Genomic DNA, 25,709 nt, shown 5'->3' on the forward strand with positions numbered 1-25,709 from the left:
AATCATGCCCATCTTTCACTGACATTCCGGTCTTTAGCAGGACACAATGTAGTCAAGCGGGGATGAAGCGTAAGCTACAGTGTTTGAGGTAAAGCGCGAGAAGTGAGATTGTTTTACAGCCCTCTCCTGTTCATAGTGAGCTCGAAGAACATATGCATGTGATGTAGTCTCATGATGCACATGAGACTATCGGTCATCAGCGAACCAAATGTCAATTGAGCGACGAGTTTCACAAAGTCCTACCGGACTATCCGGTGCTCGTAACTATCCGGTGCTTGCAAGCAAGAGTGGAGGATATCGATGTTCACGCTGAATATTGTAGCGTCAAAAAGCCGAAATCAAGCAATCCACCCGAAATTTAGTCTTCTTCGATTCAGCTGTTCCGAGAAGCCGTGTTGTTTGTCGACAGCTGAGGCTATGCAGGTCAAGCTCTTCAACTAGCGTAGCAATTGATTAATGCGTGCCCGAGCTCGTTCGCAAAACGAAAAGAAAAATCCGGCGCCGGATGATCCGTAAACCCAAGTGCGTCATCCGGTCCGCATTGGCCGGTCACTGAATGCACACCTACAGGTCAGCCAAAATCTTTCTAAACAGACGTTTCTTTCTGATTCTTGTTTTTACTCTTTTTCTATATCTCTCAATACGTACGAAAACTTGATTTTCACCAGTCAAAGGTGTAGGACAATATGGTGGGTATAGTCAAACTCATCACTACTCTCCCAGTTGGTGTTTCAGTAGTCTTAGCATTGGGAGAGAAGAAAGTAATCAATTTCCCTTCTCACCAATCATCAGACTCCTTCCTCAATGCAGATGATCAGACAATTTTCAGCTCGAAAAATCAACGAAACAATGAATTTACAATAGCAAATGAGAAATCAAATTACGCTGCACCTTTACTTCTTTCATCAAAAGATGATATAGCTATACATATTGCAGCTCAATCTTTCGCTCATGATGTTTACAGAGTTACTGGTATTAAACCTCATATTTATAATGATTCGTTACCTCATCATGTAGATCGAGCTATTGTTATTGGAACACCTAAAAATAGTATTATAGAACATCTGAGAGATAATGATTATTTGGATGATTTGGTTGGAAAATGGGAAAGTTATGATGTTAGAGTTTCGGAAAAACCTTTGCATAATGTCGATCAAGCTTTGGTAATTGTTGGAAGTGACAGAGTAGGTCCTCGTTTCAAAACTTCCTAAACTATTCACATATCATCTCAAAAAGGCTGTTATGTGGAAAAAGACGATCGACTACAGATTTAGATGCTGACTATTCATTTCAGCGAGGTGCCATCTATGCACTTTACACTTTAACAGAACAAATGGGTGTATCTCCTTTCCATTTCTGGTCCGATGTTCCTATCCGACCTCACTCAGCTATCTCCTACTCATCAGATGAAATCCTTTCCCATGGTGAACCAACAGTCAAATATCGAGGTCTTTTCATAAACGATGAACACCCTGCTTTATGGAGTTGGGCAGCTCAACGTTATAAGGTCAGATGGGGAGAACCCGCTTTCTTACCTGACATGTATGAGATGTGGTTCGACATGATGTTGAGATTGAAAGCAAATTACTTCTGGCCTGCTAGTGAGTGTATTTGTTCATTCTTTCAATTTGTGCTGGCTCATAAAGTTATAAATAGTGTACGCTTCTATGTTCGATATTGACGGTCTCAACGTGACTAATGGATTCCCTAAAGAACCAACCGCAGGACCTAATCAAGTATTAGCTCAAAATATGGGTATTGTGATGGGTACCAGTCATCACGAGCCTATGGCTAGCAATAAACCTGAATGGGACAGAGAAGGTCAAGGTAAATGGGATTGGACAAATGACGATTATTTAATCGATTGGTGGACTTATGGTGCTGAGCGAGCTGTTGGCAAGGAGACCCTCTTTACCTTAGGTAAGTCCCAGCATATCTCGTTCGATTGAGTTCGTCATCGCTAATCTGTCTTGGACAGGTATGAGAGGTGATGGTGATATGCCCCTTACCGGTGCCAGCAACGAATTAGTCGAAAATATAACTTCAGTTCAACAAGGTATCTTAGCCAAAACTCACAACAAAGATATTAACGAGATTCCTCAAATGTGGTGTATGTACAAGGAAGTCGCCGAATACTATCTCAAAGGCCTCAAAGTTCCAGACAACGTAATCACCCTCTTTGCTGATGACAATTGGGGTAATATAATGACTGTTCAGCCACCTGGAAAAGATCACAAAGCTGGGTCTGGTATTTATTACCACGTCGATTATGTCGGTATGCCAAGAGCTTACAAATGGATCAATACTATCAACATGGTTAAGACTTGGGAACAAATGACAATCGCTGCAGCATTCAATACCACCTCAATCTGGATTCTCAATATCGGTTCACTTAAACCTCTCGAACTTCCTGCTGAACATTTCCTTCACCTTGCATACGATCTTGACGCATGGCCTATCAACTCAGTTGAGCGATACCTTGAGCTTTGGGCTGAAAGAGAATTTGGATCGGCTGTCAAAGAAGAAACAGCTGATATCATGTTCAAATACGGCATGTACGCTTCAAGGAGAAAAGCTGAATTGGTAAATACGACTACCTGGTCATTGAACAACTACGAAGAAGCAGAGAGAGTTATCGATGAGTGGCAATCTATAACAGATAGAGCTGCCAAGGTGTATGAAAGCCTTCCAAAGGATACCAAGCCCGCTTTCTACCAACAAGTGTACATGTTATGCTTGATGCAAACCAATCTCAACAAGCTTTATGTGGCTGCCGCTAGATCAAATTTGTATGCAGCTCAAGGGAGAAACGCCGCAAATCAACACGCCAAAGAAGCTATCGATGCTTTCTTCCATGATGCAGAACTTACTGATACTTTCCATGAGATGCTGGACGGTAAATGGGATCACATGCTTGATCAAGCAGTAAGTACAACTCTGTAGCATCTCTTTGTGTGATTATCGGCTGATCTAGTCCCATATAGCATATTGGATGGAACACATGGCTCGAACCTATCAAAGATATCATGCCACCTGTATCATTTAATAACCCCTCCGTTCCAGCTAGAGAAGGTATCCCAATTCCAGAATTAGGTTATGGTGTCATCACCAACATTCGAGTTACATTTGAAAATTCGAAAGGTTCTTGGCCCGGGAACACGGCTTTCAATTGTCCTGAAGGAGAACACTGTCATACACCCGAATTGCTCCCTATGGATCCATTCGGAGTCAAAACAAGATGGGTTGACGTTGGTTCTGCTGGACCAAAGTCTACAGCCTGGAAAGTAGATCATGATGATTGGTTAGTTGTTGAACCTAGATCAGGTAAGACCAAGAAGGATGGGTCTTTGGACACTCGAATCCGAGTCTCAGTAAATTGGGATAAAGCTCCTGAGCAAGGTAAAGGTACTTTCTACCTAAAAGCAAGCGATGGATCCGAAGTTACAATCCTTGTACCAATCAATAAGTACTCCGCTCCTTCAAATGAGTTTGAAGGACATGTACAAGGTGATGGCTACGTTGCCATTGAAGCCGGACATTATTCTACAATTTCCACCGCCGACGAATACGCTTTTCATGAATTAAAGGGATATGGTAGAACTTTAAGCGGAATAGAGATGTTCCCTAGAACTACTCAAAATTTCACAATTGGTGAAGGACCTAAACTCACATACGATTTCTGGACTCATGAACCTGGAGATGTGGAAATTGATGTTCAAATTGGACCTGCTTTAAATTTCTTAGGTAAAAATTCTACTCTAGCATTTGGACTTCAAGTAGATGATCAAGATCCAAGAATCATCAATCCAATTCCTGTTAAGCAACTCGGCATGGTAGCATCCCAGCCTTGGAATAAGCCTGTTGCCATTGGAGCCGTGCCCTATGATTGGATAGAGATTGTGAAGAATGAAATACGAAGTGTCAAGTCTGAGTGGAATTTAGAAAAATCTGGAAAACATACAATAACGATTTGGGGAATGACTACTGGTTTAGTATTTGAAAGGATCCTTGTGGATTTCGGTGGTATACAACAGAGAGGTTATAGTTATCTCGGTCCGCCTGAGTCTGCTAAAGTTTGATCAGTTCCGACCGTGGAGGACGAGGGTAATGGAAGGAATCAGAGAGTTCGACCGGAAGAAGGATCATGAAAGATTCATCTGTAGTATGGATAATTAATCAGAGATTGCATTTATAGCATGAGTTATGAATCAAATCTTGTTTCATCTGCTTCCATCATGCCGTCAAGATTCGCAGTCAAGCTCATTCGTTATGGTATGTACAGATGAATAAAATGAGGGGATGGTGAAGACACGAAAGGAGATGAGGATAGCGACAGGTTTTCCGGCTTACTCATTTTTACCGACGGAAAAGACTCTTCGGTGCCTGACGGGTTCCTGATGTTAACCGAATGAGATCCTTCTGAATTCCCTCGGTTTGATTCTTCCGTCTTAGTAAACAATAACCGAAGTGCTTATTACCAAGATCACACACGTCTTACTCATCGTCATCGCTTGACAATCAATCAATGCGCTGATTAAAGCATCAGAAAAAGATGAACATGATGTGATATATACATACTTATATAACTGTGCGACAATTGCTATCTGTCTCTCTTGCTACAACATCGACATATATATCACTTGATAATTAGGCTTGTAAAGATTCAAATATATAAAACGAAATGACTAAACCAATTTTGATATCCGGTGCAGGTTTATCATCACTCCTTTTAGCTCAATCACTCCTTCGATCTAAAATACCGTTTCGAATATTCGAACGAGATGCTTCTTTATCATTTAGAGGTCAAGGATACAGGCTGAGATTATCAAATGAAGGTTTAGATGCTATAGAAGATGTACTTGGACCTGAAGATTTTGCTAGATTTTATGAAATATGTGGAAAAACAGGTGGAAGTGGATTTAAAGGATTTGATGCAATTTCAGGAGAAATTCTTGAAGAAAAACCTCAACCAAAAAATCAAAATGAAAAAGCATCTGAAGATAAATCTATTACAAATTCATTACATAGTAGAAATTCATTAATAGTTGGAATTGCAAGAGGTGAAATGAGAAAGTTCTTTTTTGAAGGTTTAGAAAATTATACAGAATTTAATAAAAAATCAATTGATTATATTGAAACTTCAAATGGATCAGGAGTTAAATTAATTTTTCATGATGGAAGTGAATCTGAAGAAGGTTCAATGATAATTGCAGGAGAAGGTATAAAATCAAAAATTTCCAAAAAGATTTCAAATGGAAAATTAAAACATTTTGATACAGGTGTAAGAGGTATACATGGACAAGCACCTACAACATCTTTTAAAGGATTAGGTGAAGGTGTATTTAGATTTAAAGATTCAAGAGGTTTATTTGTAATTACAAATGTTCGTTCAAAAGATATGGATGATCCAAATTTACAATTTGGTTGGACAATGATTGGTAAACCTGAATTAATCAAAGTTCCAAATGATGATTATACAATAATTGGAAAAACCGTTTCTGATTTAGCTAAAAGTTTAACTTCAAATTGGAATGGAAAATTTAAACCAATTTTCGAAGATATGATTGAGAATGAAGCTGCTTTTTGGAAAGTTACATGTTCTACACCTTCTGGAGTACCTATTTGGGAAAACCATCCTAGAATAACGGTTATTGGAGATGCAGCTCATTCTATGACACCTGCTGGAGGATTGGGAGCAAATACGGCAGTTAGAGATTCAGCTTTACTTGGTAAATTACTTGCTAATGCAGGAGGATATAAAGAAGGATTAACAAAAGAATATGAAGAAAAGATGAGAGTGTATGGAAGTGAAGCTGTTGCGCAAAGTTTTGGTATGGCATCGAAAGAGTTTGGAGTGGAAATTGATGAAGAGACTTCGCCTACTGTATAATAATGTTGTGTCAGGTAATTGAGATAATTGAACAAACTCGTCTTAACGGGGCAGTTGTGTGGCTTGTCCGTTGTTTCCAATAGATATAAATATAATGCATGACAAGTAGAATTATACTTAAGTATCCAGTGCATATATGCATAAAGCAAATAAAAGGTAATACATCACCTTCCAACTACATATAACCTCCGGAATACCCAGGGGCATGTGCCCAGCCATCATCAAGGTTTTTGTAGTCATTCCACTTTAACCTGAAGCGCGAATGGCTTCTTTTCGCATCTTCTGCCATTGCTTTCCACTTCACAACCTCTGTTGAGGAGAACTTATCTTTCCATCCATCTTCTAAGTGTACCCATTGTTGCAAAGGCATGATCTCTATCATCTGCTGTCGCTTCTTGACATCATCTTTGTTCCAACCTTTTCCAAGAAGGATGCTTTCCATAGCATATCGGATGAGATTTTCCATGTATAATTGTGTTTCTGAGGAATACTTGAAGTAACGGCGCGACAGCTTGGCCACGAACGTAAGGTGGTATTTATCGAAAGTCGGATTTACCGATGTATCAAGAATATTGACGTCGAGACCATCGTCAACATCTGTCAGGGCTTTCAAATAGAGAGGATCAAAGACAAAGGTCAAAGCATCCAAGTTCTTGGCTTTGGGGGCGATAGTTGAAGTGAAAAATTCAGAAAAGCGGTCGAATATGGCATTTGAGTAACAGGAAACCAAAGTGATAGTTTTGACCGTTCCCCACATTTGTTGAAGAATTGGTGGCATTTTATTCATGTGGAAATCACATTCTCCCTTACCTTCAACTCTAAGAATGATATGCTCTGGTCTAAGATTTCTTAATAATCTACATGGTTGACCAACTGACCAACAATCGGTAGGATCACCAATAAACTTAGTGTTGTAACCCAAAAGATTTATATCCAAGGTTTTTAAGTTAGGAAGTTCGATATCCCAATCGGTTTCAAGAGTGTTACACCACTGGCATTGATGAGGATGGACAGAGAGAGTTTCTACACTGTTTAATAGGAACTTATTCTCGGGATGTAGATTATGAGTTTTGAGAATAGAAGGAAGTTGTTTAGTTTTTTTATTTCTGAATCCGGGATTAAAAGTAAGATGTTCCCAAAGGTATGTGGAAGCAACTTCTCTAAGTAGTTTCGAAGTTCTGCAAATAGGTAAGAGAGAAGATCGATCTTGAGGAAGATTTTCAATGATTTGGATGAGTAATTCGACGGGAAGTGTTTCGAGACCTCTCTTGTCAGTTTCTGTAGAAGTGATTTCGACCATGATTGCGGATTGTCTTGGGTTATATGGGGATTAAAATTTGCAATGAAGATGATTCGCTGTAACACTTCTTGACAAGTGGCGATTAGGAAGTTCTAGAAATCGATTTGTGGAACAATCGTAAGTATTCAGTGAATATGGATAGTATGATAATTGTTCGAGATATGTGTAATAATGGGAGTTTGGTGGATATGCGAAGAAGTTGTGAAAGATGAACAAAGTCAGAAAAGAAGAGAGCGATCATTTTGGTGATCTTATATATGCATGAGATGGCAAAAATTTGACCACAACCACACGTATAATGTACACTTATAGTTCGTATTACAGAAACATTGGAATATAGTTCAAAATGTTGATTTTTCGAAAGTTGTATGGAATGTCTCAGCCGAAACGTACGACGTCAATTTTGATAGACTTTCTAGCCTGTTCGCAGGTCAAAAGGTTAATATCCCTTAGATTGTTGTTATAGCATTAGTAGGCTGCTTCAAATCATTCTGAAATAGCTTCGTGATTAGGATCAGATTATATTATTCATGTGAGACAGGAGGGATTCCGATCTATAATGCATACATACATGACGACAAAAGTCTTACATGCTGGATTCCCATGATATCATTGCTTCATCGTCACGTCAATAAACCCTTCCAGTATATTCCAACAGTATATAGTTCGTGATATATCTGTCATTCCCTTCGTGCTCGAATATTCCCCTGAGTCCACGACCAACTCTCAACCCGTCGCACTGCTGCATACTTTGCATCATGTAAGTGACAGTTCATAACCCTCGTTATGTGTACCTGACTCATAGCTGATAGTGGAGGCAGGGAGAGGAATGTACCGGAAGCGACCACAAATACAAACACTAAGGTATGTCGAAAATGCACTATAATCTATGGAGACACTGATTACGGAGCGATTTTCGAAGGTAATCTTTATGGCGTTCAAGCAGGTAGTGATAATTGGAAAATTATCCAAGCGATGATTGATAAAGATAAGAATGATCCCAGTATTAAAATGGAGATAGTTCGTCTTGCAGATGATATTGAATATGGTTATCGTGAATGGCCACCAAAGCAGTAAGTTCTATATCCCGCCGCATATGATGCTGAGGTCTCTACGTGTTGCTCAGATCGACCTAGTGATCATCATTCCCGGTTCTACCCTATACTTTCGCAAGCTCTTATATTCGTTCTTGTCGTCAATTACGTAACCAGTAGCGCTAGTTACTCCTTACATCTAACACGTGATATGTATTGCATAGCCTGCCGATCCACTCAACTCGCTGTCGTGTACTTCCCGGCCAGAAAGTCTGGCCGGACGATTACCAAGCGTTTTCAGGAACACCGTGTGTAGTGGCAAAATTGAGAAGATCTATAAGGTTACCATCTCCGAATAAGTAGTCTTTTTGCAACTTCTTGCATATGCTTGTAAGATTGCTCTGTTCCGATGCAGGTCAAATCTTGTTGGGGTGAGGAACGTGGATGGTACGATGTATACATACATGTGCTTCTTATCTCTTAATGTGAGAATGTGACGTGGAGTATGATGGAATTGCATGGATCGTTCGATGAGATCGGAATGGAAACGGCCTTCGGGCATGAAACAAATGGAGTGATTGGGATTTATTAACGGAGTTCGATGACCGAGTAAATCCACCACTCAATCAATTTGAATCAATTTAAGCCGTGCACCAAGCGTCATTCCTCATAATTAATAATAATAAGCAAATATCCAATTTCACTCTATCTCAATCGAGATTTTAACTTATTCACTTTCTTTCTTTATCATATCATTTTTACTGTCTATATCCATCCATACGCATAAACAATCAGTGTTCAGCAAACACCACTATTATTAGACCACATCCAACTTTCAAGAGGGGGGAAAGCAGAAGAATCGAAATTCCTCAATACAATCAGCACGGATCACGCGATTCAAAGATCACGAGAAACGGCAAAGTAGTGATTGACGTTTAGGTTACCACCGATCGATAAGGTGAGTCAAAATATCTTCTTTACCCTCATACTATTTAGTTATACCGGTCTTTTATTTCGTTATATCCATACCCCATTCGTTCCTGCTTCGTTGTTCAACTTACCCAAACACACCCCTTTTTTGGATTGCCCTTCAATCACAGAAGCTATACAGTTGATACATCTTCCTTGAAAGGACTGTGCGAGTGGCTGTGTTACCCCAACACGAACCATTCTTTCCTTTTTCATTTGACATAGTTTTACTTTGTTTGCAATCTTTATTCATCTAAATCAGCCAACTCGTTTACTTATACTGCATATTCATATTTCACAGTGGTAACAATCAATAGCTTCTCTAGCGGTACAGCAGTACACCTACAATATGTCAACAACTATGTTCTCCCCAACCCTCACTGCATCCACCAATAACGACGACATCGATATGACTCTTTCACTCTCGCAAGACAAAGGGATGGATAATTTCGAAGCTCTTTTCAACTTTGATGAATATGGATCATCTGGAGAAGCGAGCGTAAGTTATTCAAAATTCTCATTATACGATCCAAATGATTGGAAGTTGATCGACCGGCTTATTCATCTATCCCCTTACTTACAGTCTAACACCCATTCTCCTACAACCGCATCGCCGAACGACACACCCTCGCCGCTCCCTGTGCCCATTCAAGAACCCTTCACATTCAACCCCGACAGCTTTGGCTTTCTCACCAACGATGCAAGCATGGATTTCCCACTCGATTTCTCTTTTGGCAACGAGTTGAAGCCAGGACCAGTCGTGCCAGAAGAAGTGATACAAGTCAAGCAGGAACCAATAGAATACAACTTTGGCGAAATGTCCAACTCGCAATCCCCCGTTACTCAATCAAGACCGATGCCTATCCCCCAGCCATTACTGCAACAAGACAATACTGTTAACTCCAACGACTTCGCCGGTCTGCCAGTCGATCAACAAACTGCATTGCAGCAGCTCATGACAAATTTGATCAATTATCAACAGGCATATGGATTGGACATTCCTGCGCCACGCACCACCACTACCGCTCCAACACCAGTTGTACCTGCTGCACCCAGTACCATACAGCCCTCGATGATCTTCGGTTCAACGACTTCACCATCAACCTCTACATCGAGCCAAGCTCCTGCTGCTTCCTCGCAGGTCTCACCCATCAAGCAATCGACGACCGCTTCCACATCCCCGGCTGAAGATGATGAACCCCTTAGATCGGTTGAAGAACACGAAATGGCCGCTGCATCTGCCGGACCCAGCCGCTCGGTCAGACAAGAGTCAGTCGCCAGCTCAGGTTTCGAAGATCTCGACACCAAGATCGATAGACTTGTACCCCTCAATACCATCTTCTCAGCCGGTAAAGGTAAAGGTGGAAAGAAGGGTGGCGGTATGTCTTCAGTAGTTCGCAATGACGACGAGGAGCTAGACGATGATGAATCCTGGAGACCAAGTCCTGAGGAATACAAGAAGCTGTCAAGTAAGGAAAAGAGACAGCTGAGGAATAAACTGAGTGCACGAGCATTCCGAACAAGGAGAAAGGATTACATTGGTACCCTTGAATCACATATTCAAGATCGTGATGTGGTCATCGATGAGATGAGAAGTGAATTGGTCAACTTCAGATCGGAAAATCAAGATCTAAGGTACGTAATCAAATTTCTTTTGGAATCTCAACTCGAAGAGCTCTTGTTGACTCTGCTGGCTTTCTTCGTCAATAGGCGCGAACTAGCTGCTTTGAAAGCTAGCACGATGTCAATCCTTCACCCCGAGTCGGCAAACAAATCCAGTGTCTCTCCAGCAATGATCAATGCTTTGACCATGTCACCTTCGCTTCCCTCACTTTCACCCTCTGCCAATGCTGTTGCTGGTCCAGGACCCAACACAATCAGAAGATCTGCAACTCCCCTCAACACCTATAACCCCCGAAAAGATCTGCCCGCTTCCGTCAAGAGCCAATGGGGCAGTAATGATAACATGTTCGGAGGTGGACCAACGATCTGCCATACAATGTTCACACCTGACCTTGTCCTACCCCCGTCTTCAACGCCGGCACCTCTTCGCTCCCTCGCTGACCTGCCACGCGTCAATATCAATCCACACCTCAACGATGAATCTGTTACAAGAGGTCACATGTTAGCCGGAGTTGGCAATGGTCAAGACACATCAAAGACATTCTCGAACTGGTCGGAAGAAACACCATTCTCCCTTCGTTCTATGGATTCATACAGGATGCAAATGTGGTCCCGACTCGCTAGAGAGGCTGCAGCAGACAAAGCCAATCTTACAGGCGATATTCGACCCAAGTTCTTCGTCGAAGTCAAAGACGAACCTCAATCGTTGCCTTTAACTCCTCCGCCAGGTGTGGCTGCATTGGCGGCTAGTGCAGCCTCAACACACATAACTTCTAAATTGGCAAACTCGTTTTTCAGCGCTTTCCAAGGCACTGGTTCGAGTCTCGACAATGACAAGCTAGCCGCTGTCGTAACTGGTCAAGCCAATCTGAGGGTAGTTCCAACAGAATCAATCCCGGAATTCACGTACTCTTCTACATCTGCCGATGTCAGCTACAATGAAGATTGTTTATCGATGCTAATGGGTGGACTGAAATTACAATCTGGCCCAGGATCACGTTCACCAAGTGTGGGAGCAAGAGAAAATCCATTAGGAGCCCTTTGTGGGTTCTTGATTCGAGCTACGCCTACAAGGGCATAAACATCTATCAGCTTCCACACATGATCACCCTCTTCTCATTGGTTCACTTGCCATCAATCTCACGACACCTATTTTAATGACTTTTCTTCCCCTCAATACATTGGTACCTTTTTAACCTCTAGATACATATACTGTAAATAATATGATATAACCACTCCATTCTCCACCATTAGTCTCTTTCGTATTTGTGTTCTCTTACGGTCAAAGAGCGTGTCGATAGTGAGGACGAAAAGATACCCACATGTTGGGAATGGGGATTTCCATAGATTAACGAATATTTGTACAATGATACGGAAATATGTATATATCTCTCAAGTTTCTTAAACGCTCCGGCTTACGGCTTGCATGAGGTTTTCGCATTTTGGAATCCGAACATATACATTACTGACACTGGTACTAGATCTTCAGCATTTACTCCATTGCGCATGTTCCACAGATTGACTTATACCTCTCATCTTATCTAATGCTAGAGACTTCTTCAGAATAGCCTATACTTCTTGAACATTGATGGTCGTTGGAACCAGGTACACTCACTCGACGATGAAACGTAGAAAGTCCTCAGACCCCAACTCACAGATCCACCAAAAGGACATATTTCTTCCCCTTCCCAAGTAGTTTCCAAAATACCACCCGAGCTTCTGTGCAGAATATTCATCAACCTCAAGAGCGACCAATCATCTATTTTAGCTTCTGCCAAAGTCTCCAAGCAATTGCATACAATATCCTCTGAAATCTTTTGGAGAAGACACTTAAATTTGAAGAAGATATTGTCATATCTCCACTGGGATGAAGAACGATTCAGAACAAGACTGGAGCTTGTGAAATCATCCAATCAGAAAAGTGGATAGAAAATAAGGCCAGATGGTATGATAGTTTCTCGGGGGGACAGATCGCAACGGCATGACGACTATGATTTGATTTGTTGATGATCAGCCCAAGTAAGTATTCAAAGGCTTCCCAAACATGCTATGAACGGAGTTTTTGCTTTTACTATAAGCAGCTCATTATTTTTTTGCAGTGGTTCTTTCCTCTTTACTTCTCACTGTTCATCTGCTCAGCAATATTCCGTCGACTGTAATTGATCCTGCGTCTTTGGCCAGTTACAAATTGAACGAATTTTAACAAAATGCACTAGATTAGAATAGACATTGGCTATCTAGAATACAAATCGCAAGTAGGAAGAAAGATTTTGCATGGAAATCAAAGGATCAGACAGGAAAAGGCGAATAAAAATCAAAAGCCGCAATAAAAACTATTGTATCCCAAAATATTGTCCAGAGTTATAATCGTGATATAAAAAATATACCCTACAAACGTAATTAAAGAGAAACAGCAAGTGAAAGAAGAGCGTATGCAGATCCAACAATGACAGCGTAGCTGATTTTTGAAGTAAGACCGGCTGCACTAGTTGCTGAGGCAGATGGAATCGAAGTAGAGCTTGAAGTAGAAGCGTTTGAAGCTAAAGCGGTAGTAGCAGCGACTTTGCTAGAAGTAGCTGAAGCGGTAGTACTAGCTGCTTTGAGGGTAGTTGGAGCAGTTGCGGCGGCAGCAGCGGAAGTTGTAGCTTTAGCCGAAGTTGAAGCGGCAGCGGCTGAAGTTGCAGTTGAAGATGCAGAGGAGAATGAACAGATATATCCTGAATTGGGGTTACCGGAATCTCCAATGACACAACTATAAAAGTTTTGAATGATTAGTTTTGTTTTACCATAATTCACCCGATTGTCGAGATGGGTTGATACGTACGATCCACCTGGACAACTATTGGCAGAATCTCTACAATCACCATATGAGCCTGAAGAAGATGAGGTGGATGAAGAATCTGAGCTGGAAGTAGTAGTAGCAGCAGAGTCTGAAGATGAAGAGGCAGCGGGGAAAGAGCAAATGTATCCTGAATTAGGATTACTAGAATCCCCAATTACACAACTATGTTATAATTTAGATTAATCAGTGATACTGCGGATATAGATAATCGGGAAAAAAAGCCTTTAAATTTACCTTCCACCTGGACAACTATCTGTAGTATCTCTACAATCTCCATATGATTGTCTAGCCATGAGTCTTGGACTAGTAGCAAGAGCTGTAGTAGCTAAAGCAAGATTGGCAATGACGATTGAAACTTTCATTTTGTAAATTTATGGTTATTTGATATGTCAGATTATAGAATAATAAATTGATTAATTAGTAAATTTGTTAAATACTACGAAAGAAAGAAAAAAAGAATGAATAGATGAAAGAGATGATCATTTCCTTTCTTTACTCGATGTGTTTATGTACCCCATCTCTTCAATCTTAAACCTCAGTCTCACTTGTACGAGATCGAAGCGAAAAGTATATACACAGACGGATCAGCAGAAAAAAGAAACGCGTTTTTAATCCCCAGTTGATTGTTTGTCTCGTACCTTAAAAAAGGTCAAATTCCCTTATTTCCCAATTTGATATACCTCATTCGTCATACCGGATATAACCAGGTTACTAAGAAACCTTACCTTTCTACCTTTTATCCTCTGTTTTGATTCAATCTGGATCGCGTTGATCTTCGTACCATACTAGCGGATCAGGAACGCGCAAATACAGAAACAAATTATCGGTTTGAAAAATCCTTGTCAAACATGATGTATCGATGTCGACTATACGCATTGAGAATAGCAGCGATTTTGGAGTGTAAGTCTGTTATGCCATCTGTCTTGAAGTGAAGTTGTTTCTCGAGTCAGGAACACATAATAATGACATATGCATGATGATTTGTTCATTAAATCATAAAAATGGGATCTTCATAATTGTCCTTGGCTCATCAAATATATCCGATATCGTCCGTCAGGAAATACAAAAGGCAACAATATGAACAAGATAATACAACGATCTAAGAGGGCATACATCCAGGCTGGGTATACATGACCAACATACAAGACATAGAATGTTCAATTTAGATAATTATCAATTCGAGATTTGAATTTTTCGCTTGAGATTAAGCACCTGCTAATAATTCTTCAAGTTGAGCTTGATTCCAATCTTGAAAATTTAAACCTAAACTTTCAAATTTCAAACTTCTTAATTGCATTTCTCTTTTTAAACTTGAAAATTCCATCTCATCAATTGGTAAAGGTGGTAAAGGAATTTCTTTTGATAACACAGTTGAATTTTTATCAGAGGATTTTGAATTTTTTTTTGAATGATAAGGTGTTGATTGATGTTGTTTTCTTGTAGAATGTAATCTTTTTAATAGTGCTTCTGGTGAAACAAATCTTTTTTTTTTGCCCATTAGGTGAATTATTTGAAATTTCTATAGAAGCAGAAGGGATATTTGGTAATTGTGGTGGAGTTTCAACTAGAACCATATCACTAGGTAATGAGTCTAATCTCAACAAAGATTCTTGTTCACCGTTTTCCAATGAGGTCCTCCTAATTGAAGCTATCTGATTTTGTGATATTCGATAAGATGAGGCTTTCGGTGTAGGCTCTTCATCCTCTTCCTCTTGCTGGTTTGGAAATATCTCGATACCCGCTTCTAATGGTGTACTTATTTCCTCTTCAGATTCAGTTTCGCTTCCTCGCCTTTCTATGACTTTGGATTGTCTCCTCGTATCAACTGACTGGACCGTGGAACTCTCATCTTCGTCGATCTCCTGATGAGGGTCATTAGAAGGAGGGCTTTGAAGGTTCAATAACATCGGATTATCCAAAACGAAAACAGCCTCGACACTCCTTCTAAGTCCGTGAGTAGGCACAATGACCACATTGGCGGGTTTACCAGGTGGTGAAGCCAGAAATTCTTGCAAGGAGAGTGATTGAGTTGGATCTCTACGTGTTCGAGGAGAAATATGCATGAGTTGAGCGTGAATCACCTCATGTTCATCTTCTATATCACCGTCGATGTCGTCGATATCAACAGTCGAAATTGAAATGATAGATCTTTCGGAAGTACTGACTCTACCGTCTGTTGGTGAGTCAATCGTGGTAATTGAAGTCTCGGGCACTTCGAAAGCAGGTAAAAGACTTTGCGGCTCATCCACAATCATGGTGGAGTATGAAGTTTCTTCTGTAGCACTATCCGATGGTTTATCGATCTCGTCAGACAGGAAAGTGAGTGATTGAATAGCTTTGAGGGATTCACTTCTTCTAGGTACACTGGTGGAGAGAATGCTTTCTTGGTTCTTATTGGTGTCTATAGTTTCGGCTTTTCTGGGACTTGGTGGTACTGGTTGTTTTGCCGAGCTGCCTGTAGCGTACTTCTCTTTCTTGTAAGCTTCAGGTATATCGGGAACCAAGGGTATTGGTGATGTAGATGAAGTAGCTGATACAGGAGTAGAGTGGGATCTCTTTTTAAATGCTTGAGACATGTTAGAGAGCGAGAACCTTTTGCTCAGACCTCTCAACGGAGCTGGTGCAGAAGGAGTATCCATAATGGCTGATATATCCGTTTTGTCAGTTGACAATGCTGGTGTCACAGGTGAAACCTCAGCTGAAGAAGAAGATTTCGAACCCTTCACATCGATTTTAAGTGAAGGTTTCGATCTTGCTCTCTTCATCACCTTCTTACTCTTCAAGATTTTGTCTTGCTCTACTTGACTATCAATATTTTGAATCTCAGCAGTTCGCTCACGAAGTGGTAGCGGTGGTACCGGGGGTGCGCAGGAGCTAGTGCTGGCAGCTTCAGGCGGTGTCGATGAACTGAAGAAGAACTTTTTCAGAGATCGCTGTTTTCGGATAGGGGGTCTAGGAAGATCTGGTAGTGGAGGTACTGCAGCATTCTTGAGTGATGAGGAAGACAGTGCAGCTGAGAGCGATAATGCTCTCGACCTGCGGACAGGTATAGGTGCGGGTGGGTCGACCGGCATCTGCGATATTGAAGTATTGGTTTCGCTGGATGACAAAGTATTGGAAGTTTTGGATATAACGACTTCGTGGGGTAGAAGAGGAGGGGAAGGTATTCGATCTACGTCCATATCCACGGGTGAGGTAACGATATCCTTCGTTTCTACTAACACACGATCCATTGTGCCCTCTTGCGTCGCCTTTACATCCACTTTTACTGCTTCTTCTATCCTCATTCGCTTATTTGCTGCTATTTCTTCTTGACTTTCCAAACTTCTCATCATCCCGCTGACGACAATAGCAGGAGGTGATGTGGGTGGACTACCTGCAATATTTATTCCACTCATTCTCTTTCGTCGATCTTCAGCCACTTCTGCCCTTCTCTTCGGCATGACGATATTGTTACCGCCAAAAGCGGTAGATGTCCAGCCGACTGAATTTCTGGAGAATTTGGGAGGTGGTAAGACGAACCCATCAGCCATACCTGCCCAAGTAGGTGATTGGGAATATATACTTGTCGGCCGCTTCGGTGGAGATTGAGGTGGAGATCCCGGTCTTCTAGGTGGTGAAGTTGGTGGTGATGATGGTGGAGACAAGAAAGGATGAGGAAGAATAGGAGGTGGTGTTGAAGGTCTGGTCATATGTGGAGGAGGATACAACATGATTGGTTCACTTTCTTCTGTAAAACGAAAACTTGTTAGGAAGTTAAATGAGCTTGAAATGCCTGAATAACTCACCTTCGGGAGGAGGAACAAGTCTGACTCTAGGTAATGTTTTTACTCTTTCCCATTCCAGTTCATCTTCAATACAAAATCCATGTTTTATACTTGTTGAAGTACCAAATATTTCCTCAGATCGGTTCACACCCATCATTATCGGTACACCTACTTGATTCTTCTTCACTGTACTTGAACCTGCACTTGAGATCCAGCTTGTTTGCCGTATGTTACTACCACTTGGTAATGCAGAAGTTGAAGCAGCATGTGAAGATTGGTCATAAGGAGAATTCGAAGATGAGGCTCGTCTCAACTTTGATAAGAAAGACTTTTTGCCTTGTATATGAGCTGGTGAATTGATTCGATGTAACGCTACACCAACTTCCGGCTCCATGTTGAACGATATATCGGGGGTTTGATTGTGTGTATTGCGTTTAAACAAGTTTTGGCGACTAAATATGGATATTTTTTTCGCAGCACTATTCTGATCTGGGAAGCTGTACTATGCCTTTCCCGTCGGATGCCTGTAGCAGGATGATACGAGTAATTATGCTCGTTGTTGTTAACATCTGCCGGAGAGTTCAAAGATTTATGGTTAATTCCACGATATGATACAACCAATATCGTTCCTACCGATATTCTTCTTTTTCTCCGATGCGCACAATTGACTGTTATTTCGTTCCTGCCAGAACAAAGAGTTATGTAGGTGTTGACAAAATTTGGTTCCCGTTAACAGGTATCGTTTGATGATTATTCGGTCAATGCACAGCACTGTTGATGAATGATGTTTTAAGACAGATAATCAGCACCCTTAGTATGACTGAACCTAATAAGCAGGAAGAGAAGTTTGATCAGAACGGTATAGAGAAGAAGCTTACAAAGGGGAATTAGAAGCTACAATATGATTCAAGCGCTTTGTGTTTCGTATTCCCTCTATACATCTGGATATCAACTTTGTAGTGAGATTGCGTGAAAATCAAAGATTGATTGGGATCTAATCTACCAGCTCAAGCCCTTTCTATCCACGTTTTGCCGATCCAACCTTGAGTGTTGTTCACCATACAACTATATCTTTTTACGTATATTCCAAACGCCCCTTAATGTTATAATATTCTAATCCCGACTGAACCGAATAGTCTCTTGTTTTCACCTATTGAGTTCGTTTACTCTCTCTCCCGCTCAATCGAAGCTGAGGCAATTATAGCTTGGCTCGTAAATGCCGAAAGGAACGATGGATCTATCTTGACGGGTCCAGCATGTTGGGTGCGATGGATAAATACTACAATATTTTGTTATTGAATGAAAAGGACAGAGATGCTAGTAAAGAGACACAATCTTGGAGCAATCATAAAACTGATGAATCAAAAAACAATTTTCGCTACACCTCTTGCCGTATGTTACAACATACACAGAACATTCTCATTCAAAGCACAATAGTGTGTGGAATGATGACGCATTGATCATAACGCCTTCTTTCCCGAAAAACCACTATAAAACGCACGATTCTTTTAGTCTTGATACTAAATTTCATACCGAATTCCGCACTCTTCATACCCATTACTCCGCAAAGTCTTAGCTTGGTCTTTATGGAATTTATGATACGAATGTTCCATCCTATAGCTAAATTTAAGATGATGATGTGATATTTATTGTGAATTCAGGGCAATCAATTTTTAAAGATGTAAACAAACATTATTTAGCGTAATATACTTTGTTTTGAAACGCGAATTCCCTAAAGATCCGAGCAAATAGTCAGGATGAAACATTCTATCTTGTAAAAGTATAAAATACTCCGAATAAAGTTTAACCCCGCATCCCAATAGTGCCGCCTGACAAAACAACTAGGGAAAAAGCATATCAAGCCACCAAAGACTAATTACGCTTTGATCGATTGATACTCTTTACTGTTCTACAGCATCAATTGGTGAGGAAAGAGGGAGGTTCAAGCGAGAATGCTGTCTTGCCGAGAGACTTGACGTACCTGTCCGAACTCGTCATTCGGGGTTTGACCCCGATCAGCTGGCATGACGAAAGTTAAAAAGGAGGAGTAGAATGCTGTATTGAAACCATTCAGGCTATATGCACAAATCTTCAGCAAGACGCTTGTCGTGTGTGATCTTGACATGATGGAACTGATGAAATGACACATTTTACATAGCTTCGATCATAAGTACAACGATGAATGGAGCGATACACACATTAAATATGATTTTCTGACCTTTTGAACGTAACTTCCCTTCTTGTATTTTGGCCAGATACACGATGGCGTGTATTAACCCTGTATATGGAACATACTTAATATGCCTATGTTTATCTTCCAATTCATGACTTCAGCTCGGTCTAGGATGCCATTCCATTTACTGTGATCATCGACCCAATTTTCCATACTAATCAGATTGACTTCATTCCACCTGTCCCTGATGTTCTCGTCAGAGAGACCCAGCTTAGCAGCCTTTTTGAAAAAATGATTCTTGATCGAGTGAACACTCTCACGCGTGCCGCACGGTTGGATACCTTCTTGAGCCGGATTGACTACCGTGATAGGGATGTGCTTCGTTTGATCAAGCAGGAAGACCAATGGGAAAAGAGCTTGAGCATTGAATTTCATGGCCTCAACAAAGCTGGGTACACAGGGTTTGTTTTCATTTTTAGGCGAGAATATCCAAGTTATCGATCTCAATGAATTTAACAGCATTTTCGGGCTGCCGATCCTCATTTTACTACCAGGCTTCACGTATTCGAAATCTGAAGAAATAAAGATCAACTCTTCAACATGTCTGAATAGCGATACAGGCAAGTGGGGAATCAGTAGAGGGTTGACCTGAACATGACAGCCTCTGAATACAATCTTCGTGGGGTATAGGTTTCGAAGTAATCTACAGTCTTCACCTCCATAGCGTGTCCTAGAGATTGGATGACTGGTATGAAATTCAGGCGTCTTCCATGTTGAATCACAAACGAGCTCCAATACTTGAAGATTTGGTAATCTAAATGAGGATGGCTTTCCCTTCTGACCTTTACACCATTGAGGATCGTGATGTTTGATGGTCAATTTCTTTACGGCATCAAATGTGTACTGGGTACCTTTGATAGGAGTAGCAATACGACAATGGTCTTTCATGAATCCGCTTGAGAATGCTTGTCCGTTATCATCTTTTCCACTTGATAAGGGTGAGAGTGTGAGATGATGCCATATACGAGGAGAGGAAACTTGATACCATGTTCGAGAAACGGTGCTACAGTTGAGAAGGTTTCTGATGTCGGTTACTAAGTAGGAGAAGATATGATCGATGATTTCGTAGGGCAAATGTGAGATGTGAGCTCCAGCGGTAGTGTTAGATTGATTAATGAACTGCGTCGGTGTCTTCGGAGAAGTTTCAGCCTGCATACTTCTAGAATGTCGAGGTCTAGTGGAAGAAGGAATTTTGACTTTCTTTTTCTGTAGATAAAATGGATCTCACGTCAGCTTTTATCAGAAAATATAATGAAACAATTATCTCGCGAAGCAAGGGGAATCAGAGAAGGTACTTACTGAAGGTGCCATTGCAGATCCTAACTCAAAGATCGATGGTGTGGATGTGCTGTGCAATTCTTCGTGTGCTTGATCTTTTTGTGATAATCGATATCAAAGGTTTTTGAAATACAAAAGGGAGACGAAAAGGGAAGAGAGGGATATTAACATTGAGTGTTCATTTGAATCCCATTTGGATGGTTGACTGACCAAGATCCAGTCAACCGGAGTGTATACATCATAAGCGCATTGACCTTTCTTGGGATCGGTTAAATCACATTCCAATTCAATAATGATCTTATTGTTAGACAAACATACATCACGAAATACATGCATGACTCGACAAGGCGAAAACAAGAATATAAGATAGTGATTGAGTACCGATAAATTTACCGTTCACCGAGTGATCACTCTCAGAATCGGAGAGTACCACTGCTGTCTGATTGAAGAGAATTGTTCCTGAAAGGTCAATCAATTGAATGATGGATCGTGCTTTGTACAATTATCCCTCTCTATGCTTCAAAGAAGTGTGTATCTTACAGATTATCAGCAGGCGTTTATTTGCAATAAGGGACAGCTACCGGCAGGAGTTTATACATATACATAAAGCCTATCTAGATAGGGACATTGACAACTATATAGCTTAAGAGCTTGAGGTGAGAAAATACTAGCTAAATGTCAATAATGAAATACAGAACATATCCAATTCACATACAAAGGCTTCACGACCGTTAACGAGAGACCGAGCCAAATCGAAGTTCTTGCGCTCAGTTATCCTCCTTCAACTAAAACCTTCAACCTGTTAAGGTCCCGCTTCTCAGTCTCGCTTCGCGAAGACTTCCTTGAGATAAAAGATAATCGCTGTAATCTGAGATCGATGTCGGGTCGGGAAAATCCTGCCTTCGCAGCTTCGTCCATGATAGCAGAAAGGATTGCTTCCACGTATTCTTGATGCATTAGAGCTGACCAAGCCTTCTTGGTAGTATATGCTATCTTTATCGAAATATTTTTAAGCCCATTTTTCTGGAATAAAAGACGAAAGATATATGCGGTATGAGTTTGGAGCGAGGAAAAACAACTGCACTTGAATGTATTGGGTGAAAAGTAAATTGTGACGGATTTGAGCTTATTCAATGCCGTTTCTGATTGGAGCGGAATTGCCATTTCACTGCCGAGACAACATTCTCTGGGTACCATGATTAGCTCTTCCACATTATTCCAGACTGACGCTGGTACGCCGTTGAAAGAAAGGGCATCTGAGGACCGGCTTCCCGGAGAATACCTTATTATGATCGTTCTGGGCGTCAAATCTTTCAATAGTCTGCAATAACGTGTTCGGGTAGTCTTATTGCTCTTTCGGAAAGGGTGGAACTCATGATCATTGTGAGCGAGAATGATGTGAAGTGTTTCCAGGTTGGGAAGTTGAAGAGTTGCCACACCATTCGCGATTTGGCACCAATCGTGGTGATGGTGTTCCAAACTGAACTCCCTGACACTATGAAGCAGAGTATGATTGGATAGCCCTTGCTTGATAAATTGAAGCAGCTCTAACTTGTCCGATGTACGGTTGTTTTCGTTTCCTTGGCTATCTGTCTGCTTTGACCTTGGTGTCAGCTTGAGGTGACGCCAGAGTATGGGTGAACCAACGTAGTACCATTGCCAAGATACTGAAAGGCAGTTTAGGAGAGTTTTGGTATCGTGAGAGATCTAGTGGAAGATATGATTAACGATTTCGTTGGGTAGACGGGATAAGGGATTCAGATGAAGAAGGGAAGCTTTCTTCTTCTTGCTGAGGTTGAGATGAACTTGTTCGGATTCGGGCATTGAAGCTGCGGTGTCTCTATTGTGAGAGAATTTAGGAGAAATTTTGGTCTTTTTCTTCTGCGCATGATTTAGTAAAGTCAGCTCATATCTCCATTATTAGAAAGGACCGTATTACGACCGTATTGAACTTACTCTAGGTGCCATTCTCTATAAGATGACGGCTGAACCTCCAGGTGAGACTGCTGCGGAAGAGAGATGGACGGATACAAGGAATTATGGAAAATTATGGAGACTTTGAAGATTATGAATATGATGATTTTGATGTAGAGAGAAATCAAGTGAAAAAAGGAATTGGTCCGTGATAAATGCATTTATGAAGAAGGAATTTATCGAATAACTTCGACACTGAAAAGAATAGGTCAAGCCAGTGACGAAAGTTGAGTCATCGTATTGTATATTCATACACTAATTTGATGGTACCTGAATGAGTTCAAGCTGATGTCGTGGGCATGATTATTGTAGTTGTTTTATCCAATTGTTATGAGCTTCAACCTTGTTCTTAGGTTTCAGTTATCACAGCGCCAGCGAAAAACCAATGCATATGCTACTATCTTGCTATGCTACGTGACTATATGAATATATGACTTTATATACGTGACATGCTATGCACTTTCATCTATAAATGATCTTTGCTCGTTAGAAACCGGGGAGAATTTTATGCACTTTTGGAAAGGTAGAACCCGTTTAAATCTATGATCAAATGGAATAAGTGAAACGAAGTGGTGCTATGCAAAGTGGGATGGAATGTCCATGATGAATATTTATTTCTATTTCTATACACATCAGAAGGTTTACAAGAATACTATACCCATTCCCAGGAGTATAAGTGATATTGACGGAATGTTGATAATGTTCAATTTCTTCGATGCATTTGAAGTTTTTGAAGATGCTGATGCAGATTGTGAGCCTTCACTTTCCGATGCTTCAACGGTACTTGTAGCTGTAACCACATAAGGAGCTTCCGCCGAAGCAGTTTGACTAGTCATCGCCGCTGCTGTGCTTGTCAATGTTGCCTTACTTGAAGAAGCGACTGATCCTGAAGTAGTAACCGGCGCAGTGGAAGCTGCGATTGCCGAAGCATCGGGAATGGTGGTGGATTGAGCGGCTTCTGAGGAAGTGACAGCACCTGCTAGATTCGCAAAACCAACAGCAGCAGGAGAATATCGGAAGACCGTATATGTGTTCTTCAAAGCGGCATCACCCACAATCCATTGAACAGGTGAAGTAGAAGCGAGACTTTGTACGTATGCTGCTCCTGTACACATCGTTGTATCTGAGGTATATCTTCCAAGGTTGAAATCTTGATCGGTGATCTTGATCGTAAATCCACCGAAAGTTATTTCGAAATCTACAGTAGTAGAACAAGGATAGGCGAAATAAGGAGCATACGATCCAGTCATTCGTTCGGATCCTGGTATGTTGGCGTAGATAGCTTGGATAAGCGATTCAGGACCACCGATAAGGGTTGTTCCGGTATCGATGGCTGCCATATTGGAAGATCCGAGAGAAACAGTCTCGCCTTGCATCTTCATACTTGCCATTGGAATCTGCCAGTATTGTGCGCTACCGGATACAGAAACGTATGTGACATCGCCAGAATAAAGGGAGGAGTCTGTTGGCAGCAAAATAAGCTATCCTGTCCACCGCCATCGGTCGAAATCTGGCTTACCCAAGAAGCCAAAAGTAGCCACACCACCATCGGTCTCGATGGAGCTGGCACCTGCTACATTTCTATAACGAGCGAGGTGGAAGGCGAAAAGGGGATCAGACCATGAAGAGGATTTTGCTAGGGTCAACCACCACGGCGTAGCTATGATATGGCGGTAATTGTCAGCTTAAATGTTCGCTACAGCTATTAAGAGGCCAAAGCAGGGTGTAGTGATAATGACTCACCTTTGGAATACGCCAATGCTTGCCAACTCAAACCCATGATCCCACTAACACCACTGCTCAACAAGCCTGAACTAACTTCATCACAAGAAGCAAAAGTCTGTGATGCTACCGAGTATCCGCCAAGGGTGACCAGATCTTGTACGAGTGATCCAGCAGCAGTACCGGAACCATACTCGATCGAAAAAGCTGATGTCAGGCTAAAATGCACTTCCTGTGTCAGCTTGCGGTACAACTAAGACCATCGAGCAATAAAACCTCAACGGAATCAACTCACTTGACATTTGTTGTACTCGAAGCAGTATCGTACGTTGTCATACCTATACACGCGCCATCTGTACAATCTTGAGAAGCTACCCAAAGATCCGAAGAACCAGTGTCTAATACAATGTCTAGACTTTGAGAGGGAGTACCGACATCGATGGTCGCAGAGTAAGATGTATCGAGGTTATGGTTTGTAAGTCTGGCATAATAGCAACATCGTGTCAGCGCAATCTCGCCTAGGTTTTTTACATCTTGGATTAGGAAACCCCTTTGTATGGATAGACGCGACACTTACTGGACATCCCCATTACTCGCCCTTCTAGTCAAAGCCTTAGCATAAGCAGCTGAAAACCCACCAGCTCCGGCATTGTACTTGGAGTCCACTCTCGCTCCCGCCCAAAGTAGCCAACTAGGAGGTAAACCCTCATCATCACCCCTTATCTCTAATTTCGAGACCGAAGACGAATGTCTCTTTTGGCGATGTTTTAGGCGCTGAGGAGGTACAGTATCCCTCTTAGCGTTGGCATAGCCTTTCGCCCGTCTGACAGTACCTGCTCCGTGGGATAGGGATGCTGTTATACCTCTCTTAGAAGCAACTAAAGGTGTCGGTTCGGCTGGGATAGGTTTTGGCTGAGGATGAGCAAGGGATAAAGGGATTGTCGAGAGAAGTAAGAGGGGTATCAACATCATAAAAGAGGATGAGTTGCTGTTAGAAAGTAAAGATGAGAAGCCAGCTCGTGTAAGATTGAAGAGTCTGAGCGGAGTTTTGATTCTGGTTGAAAGAGTGACAAAGGT

The 25,709-nt window shown here is 41.3% G+C and overlaps 8 protein-coding genes across 8 annotated transcripts; 3 read left to right on the forward strand and 5 right to left on the reverse strand.

The window, feature by feature from the left end:
• Window positions 1–686: 686 nt before the first annotated feature.
• Window positions 687–4,079, forward strand: I206_101858 (uncharacterized protein; the record flags this gene model as incomplete). The annotated part of the gene is made up of 5 exons (XM_019158746.1): window positions 687–1,184; window positions 1,295–1,601; window positions 1,657–1,920; window positions 1,979–2,925; window positions 2,985–4,079. 5 exons carry the CDS (start codon window positions 687–689, stop codon window positions 4,077–4,079), a joined length of 3,111 nt encoding a protein of 1,036 aa, XP_019008492.1.
• Window positions 4,080–4,681: 602 nt separating this feature from the next.
• Window positions 4,682–5,890, forward strand: I206_101859 (uncharacterized protein; the record flags this gene model as incomplete). Its single annotated transcript, XM_019158745.1, has 1 exon — window positions 4,682–5,890. The coding sequence occupies one exon, from the start codon at window positions 4,682–4,684 to the stop codon at window positions 5,888–5,890; it is 1,209 nt and encodes a 402-aa protein (XP_019008491.1).
• Window positions 5,891–6,065: 175 nt separating this feature from the next.
• I206_101860 (uncharacterized protein) lies at window positions 6,066–7,190 on the reverse strand (the record flags this gene model as incomplete). Its single annotated transcript, XM_019158744.1, has 1 exon — window positions 6,066–7,190. The coding sequence occupies one exon, from the start codon at window positions 7,188–7,190 to the stop codon at window positions 6,066–6,068; it is 1,125 nt and encodes a 374-aa protein (XP_019008490.1).
• Window positions 7,191–9,542: 2,352 nt separating this feature from the next.
• I206_101861 (uncharacterized protein) lies at window positions 9,543–11,897 on the forward strand (the record flags this gene model as incomplete). Its single annotated transcript, XM_019158743.1, has 3 exons — window positions 9,543–9,692; window positions 9,777–10,828; window positions 10,904–11,897. The coding sequence occupies 3 exons, from the start codon at window positions 9,543–9,545 to the stop codon at window positions 11,895–11,897; spliced, it is 2,196 nt and encodes a 731-aa protein (XP_019008489.1).
• Window positions 11,898–13,216: 1,319 nt separating this feature from the next.
• I206_101862 (uncharacterized protein) lies at window positions 13,217–14,020 on the reverse strand (the record flags this gene model as incomplete). Its single annotated transcript, XM_019158742.1, has 3 exons — window positions 13,217–13,568; window positions 13,641–13,820; window positions 13,893–14,020. 3 exons carry the CDS (start codon window positions 14,018–14,020, stop codon window positions 13,217–13,219), a joined length of 660 nt encoding a protein of 219 aa, XP_019008488.1.
• Window positions 14,021–14,862: 842 nt separating this feature from the next.
• I206_101863 (uncharacterized protein) lies at window positions 14,863–17,819 on the reverse strand (the record flags this gene model as incomplete). Its single annotated transcript, XM_070202463.1, has 3 exons — window positions 14,863–15,177; window positions 15,230–17,388; window positions 17,447–17,819. The coding sequence occupies 3 exons, from the start codon at window positions 17,817–17,819 to the stop codon at window positions 14,863–14,865; spliced, it is 2,847 nt and encodes a 948-aa protein (XP_070058564.1).
• Window positions 17,820–19,697: 1,878 nt separating this feature from the next.
• On the reverse strand, window positions 19,698–20,969 carry I206_101864 (uncharacterized protein; the record flags this gene model as incomplete). Its single annotated transcript, XM_019158740.1, has 2 exons — window positions 19,698–20,864; window positions 20,958–20,969. The coding sequence occupies 2 exons, from the start codon at window positions 20,967–20,969 to the stop codon at window positions 19,698–19,700; spliced, it is 1,179 nt and encodes a 392-aa protein (XP_019008486.1).
• A 2,582-nt stretch (window positions 20,970–23,551) lies between these two features.
• I206_101865 (uncharacterized protein) lies at window positions 23,552–25,601 on the reverse strand (the record flags this gene model as incomplete). The annotated part of the gene is made up of 5 exons (XM_019158739.1): window positions 23,552–24,372; window positions 24,430–24,570; window positions 24,654–24,850; window positions 24,928–25,113; window positions 25,210–25,601. The coding sequence occupies 5 exons, from the start codon at window positions 25,599–25,601 to the stop codon at window positions 23,552–23,554; spliced, it is 1,737 nt and encodes a 578-aa protein (XP_019008485.1).
• Window positions 25,602–25,709: the final 108 nt, after the last annotated feature.

The sequence above is a fragment of the Kwoniella pini genome, chromosome 2 (genome assembly GCF_000512605.2).
Source record: "Kwoniella pini CBS 10737 chromosome 2, complete sequence".
Lineage (NCBI taxonomy): Eukaryota > Fungi > Basidiomycota > Tremellomycetes > Tremellales > Cryptococcaceae > Kwoniella > Kwoniella pini.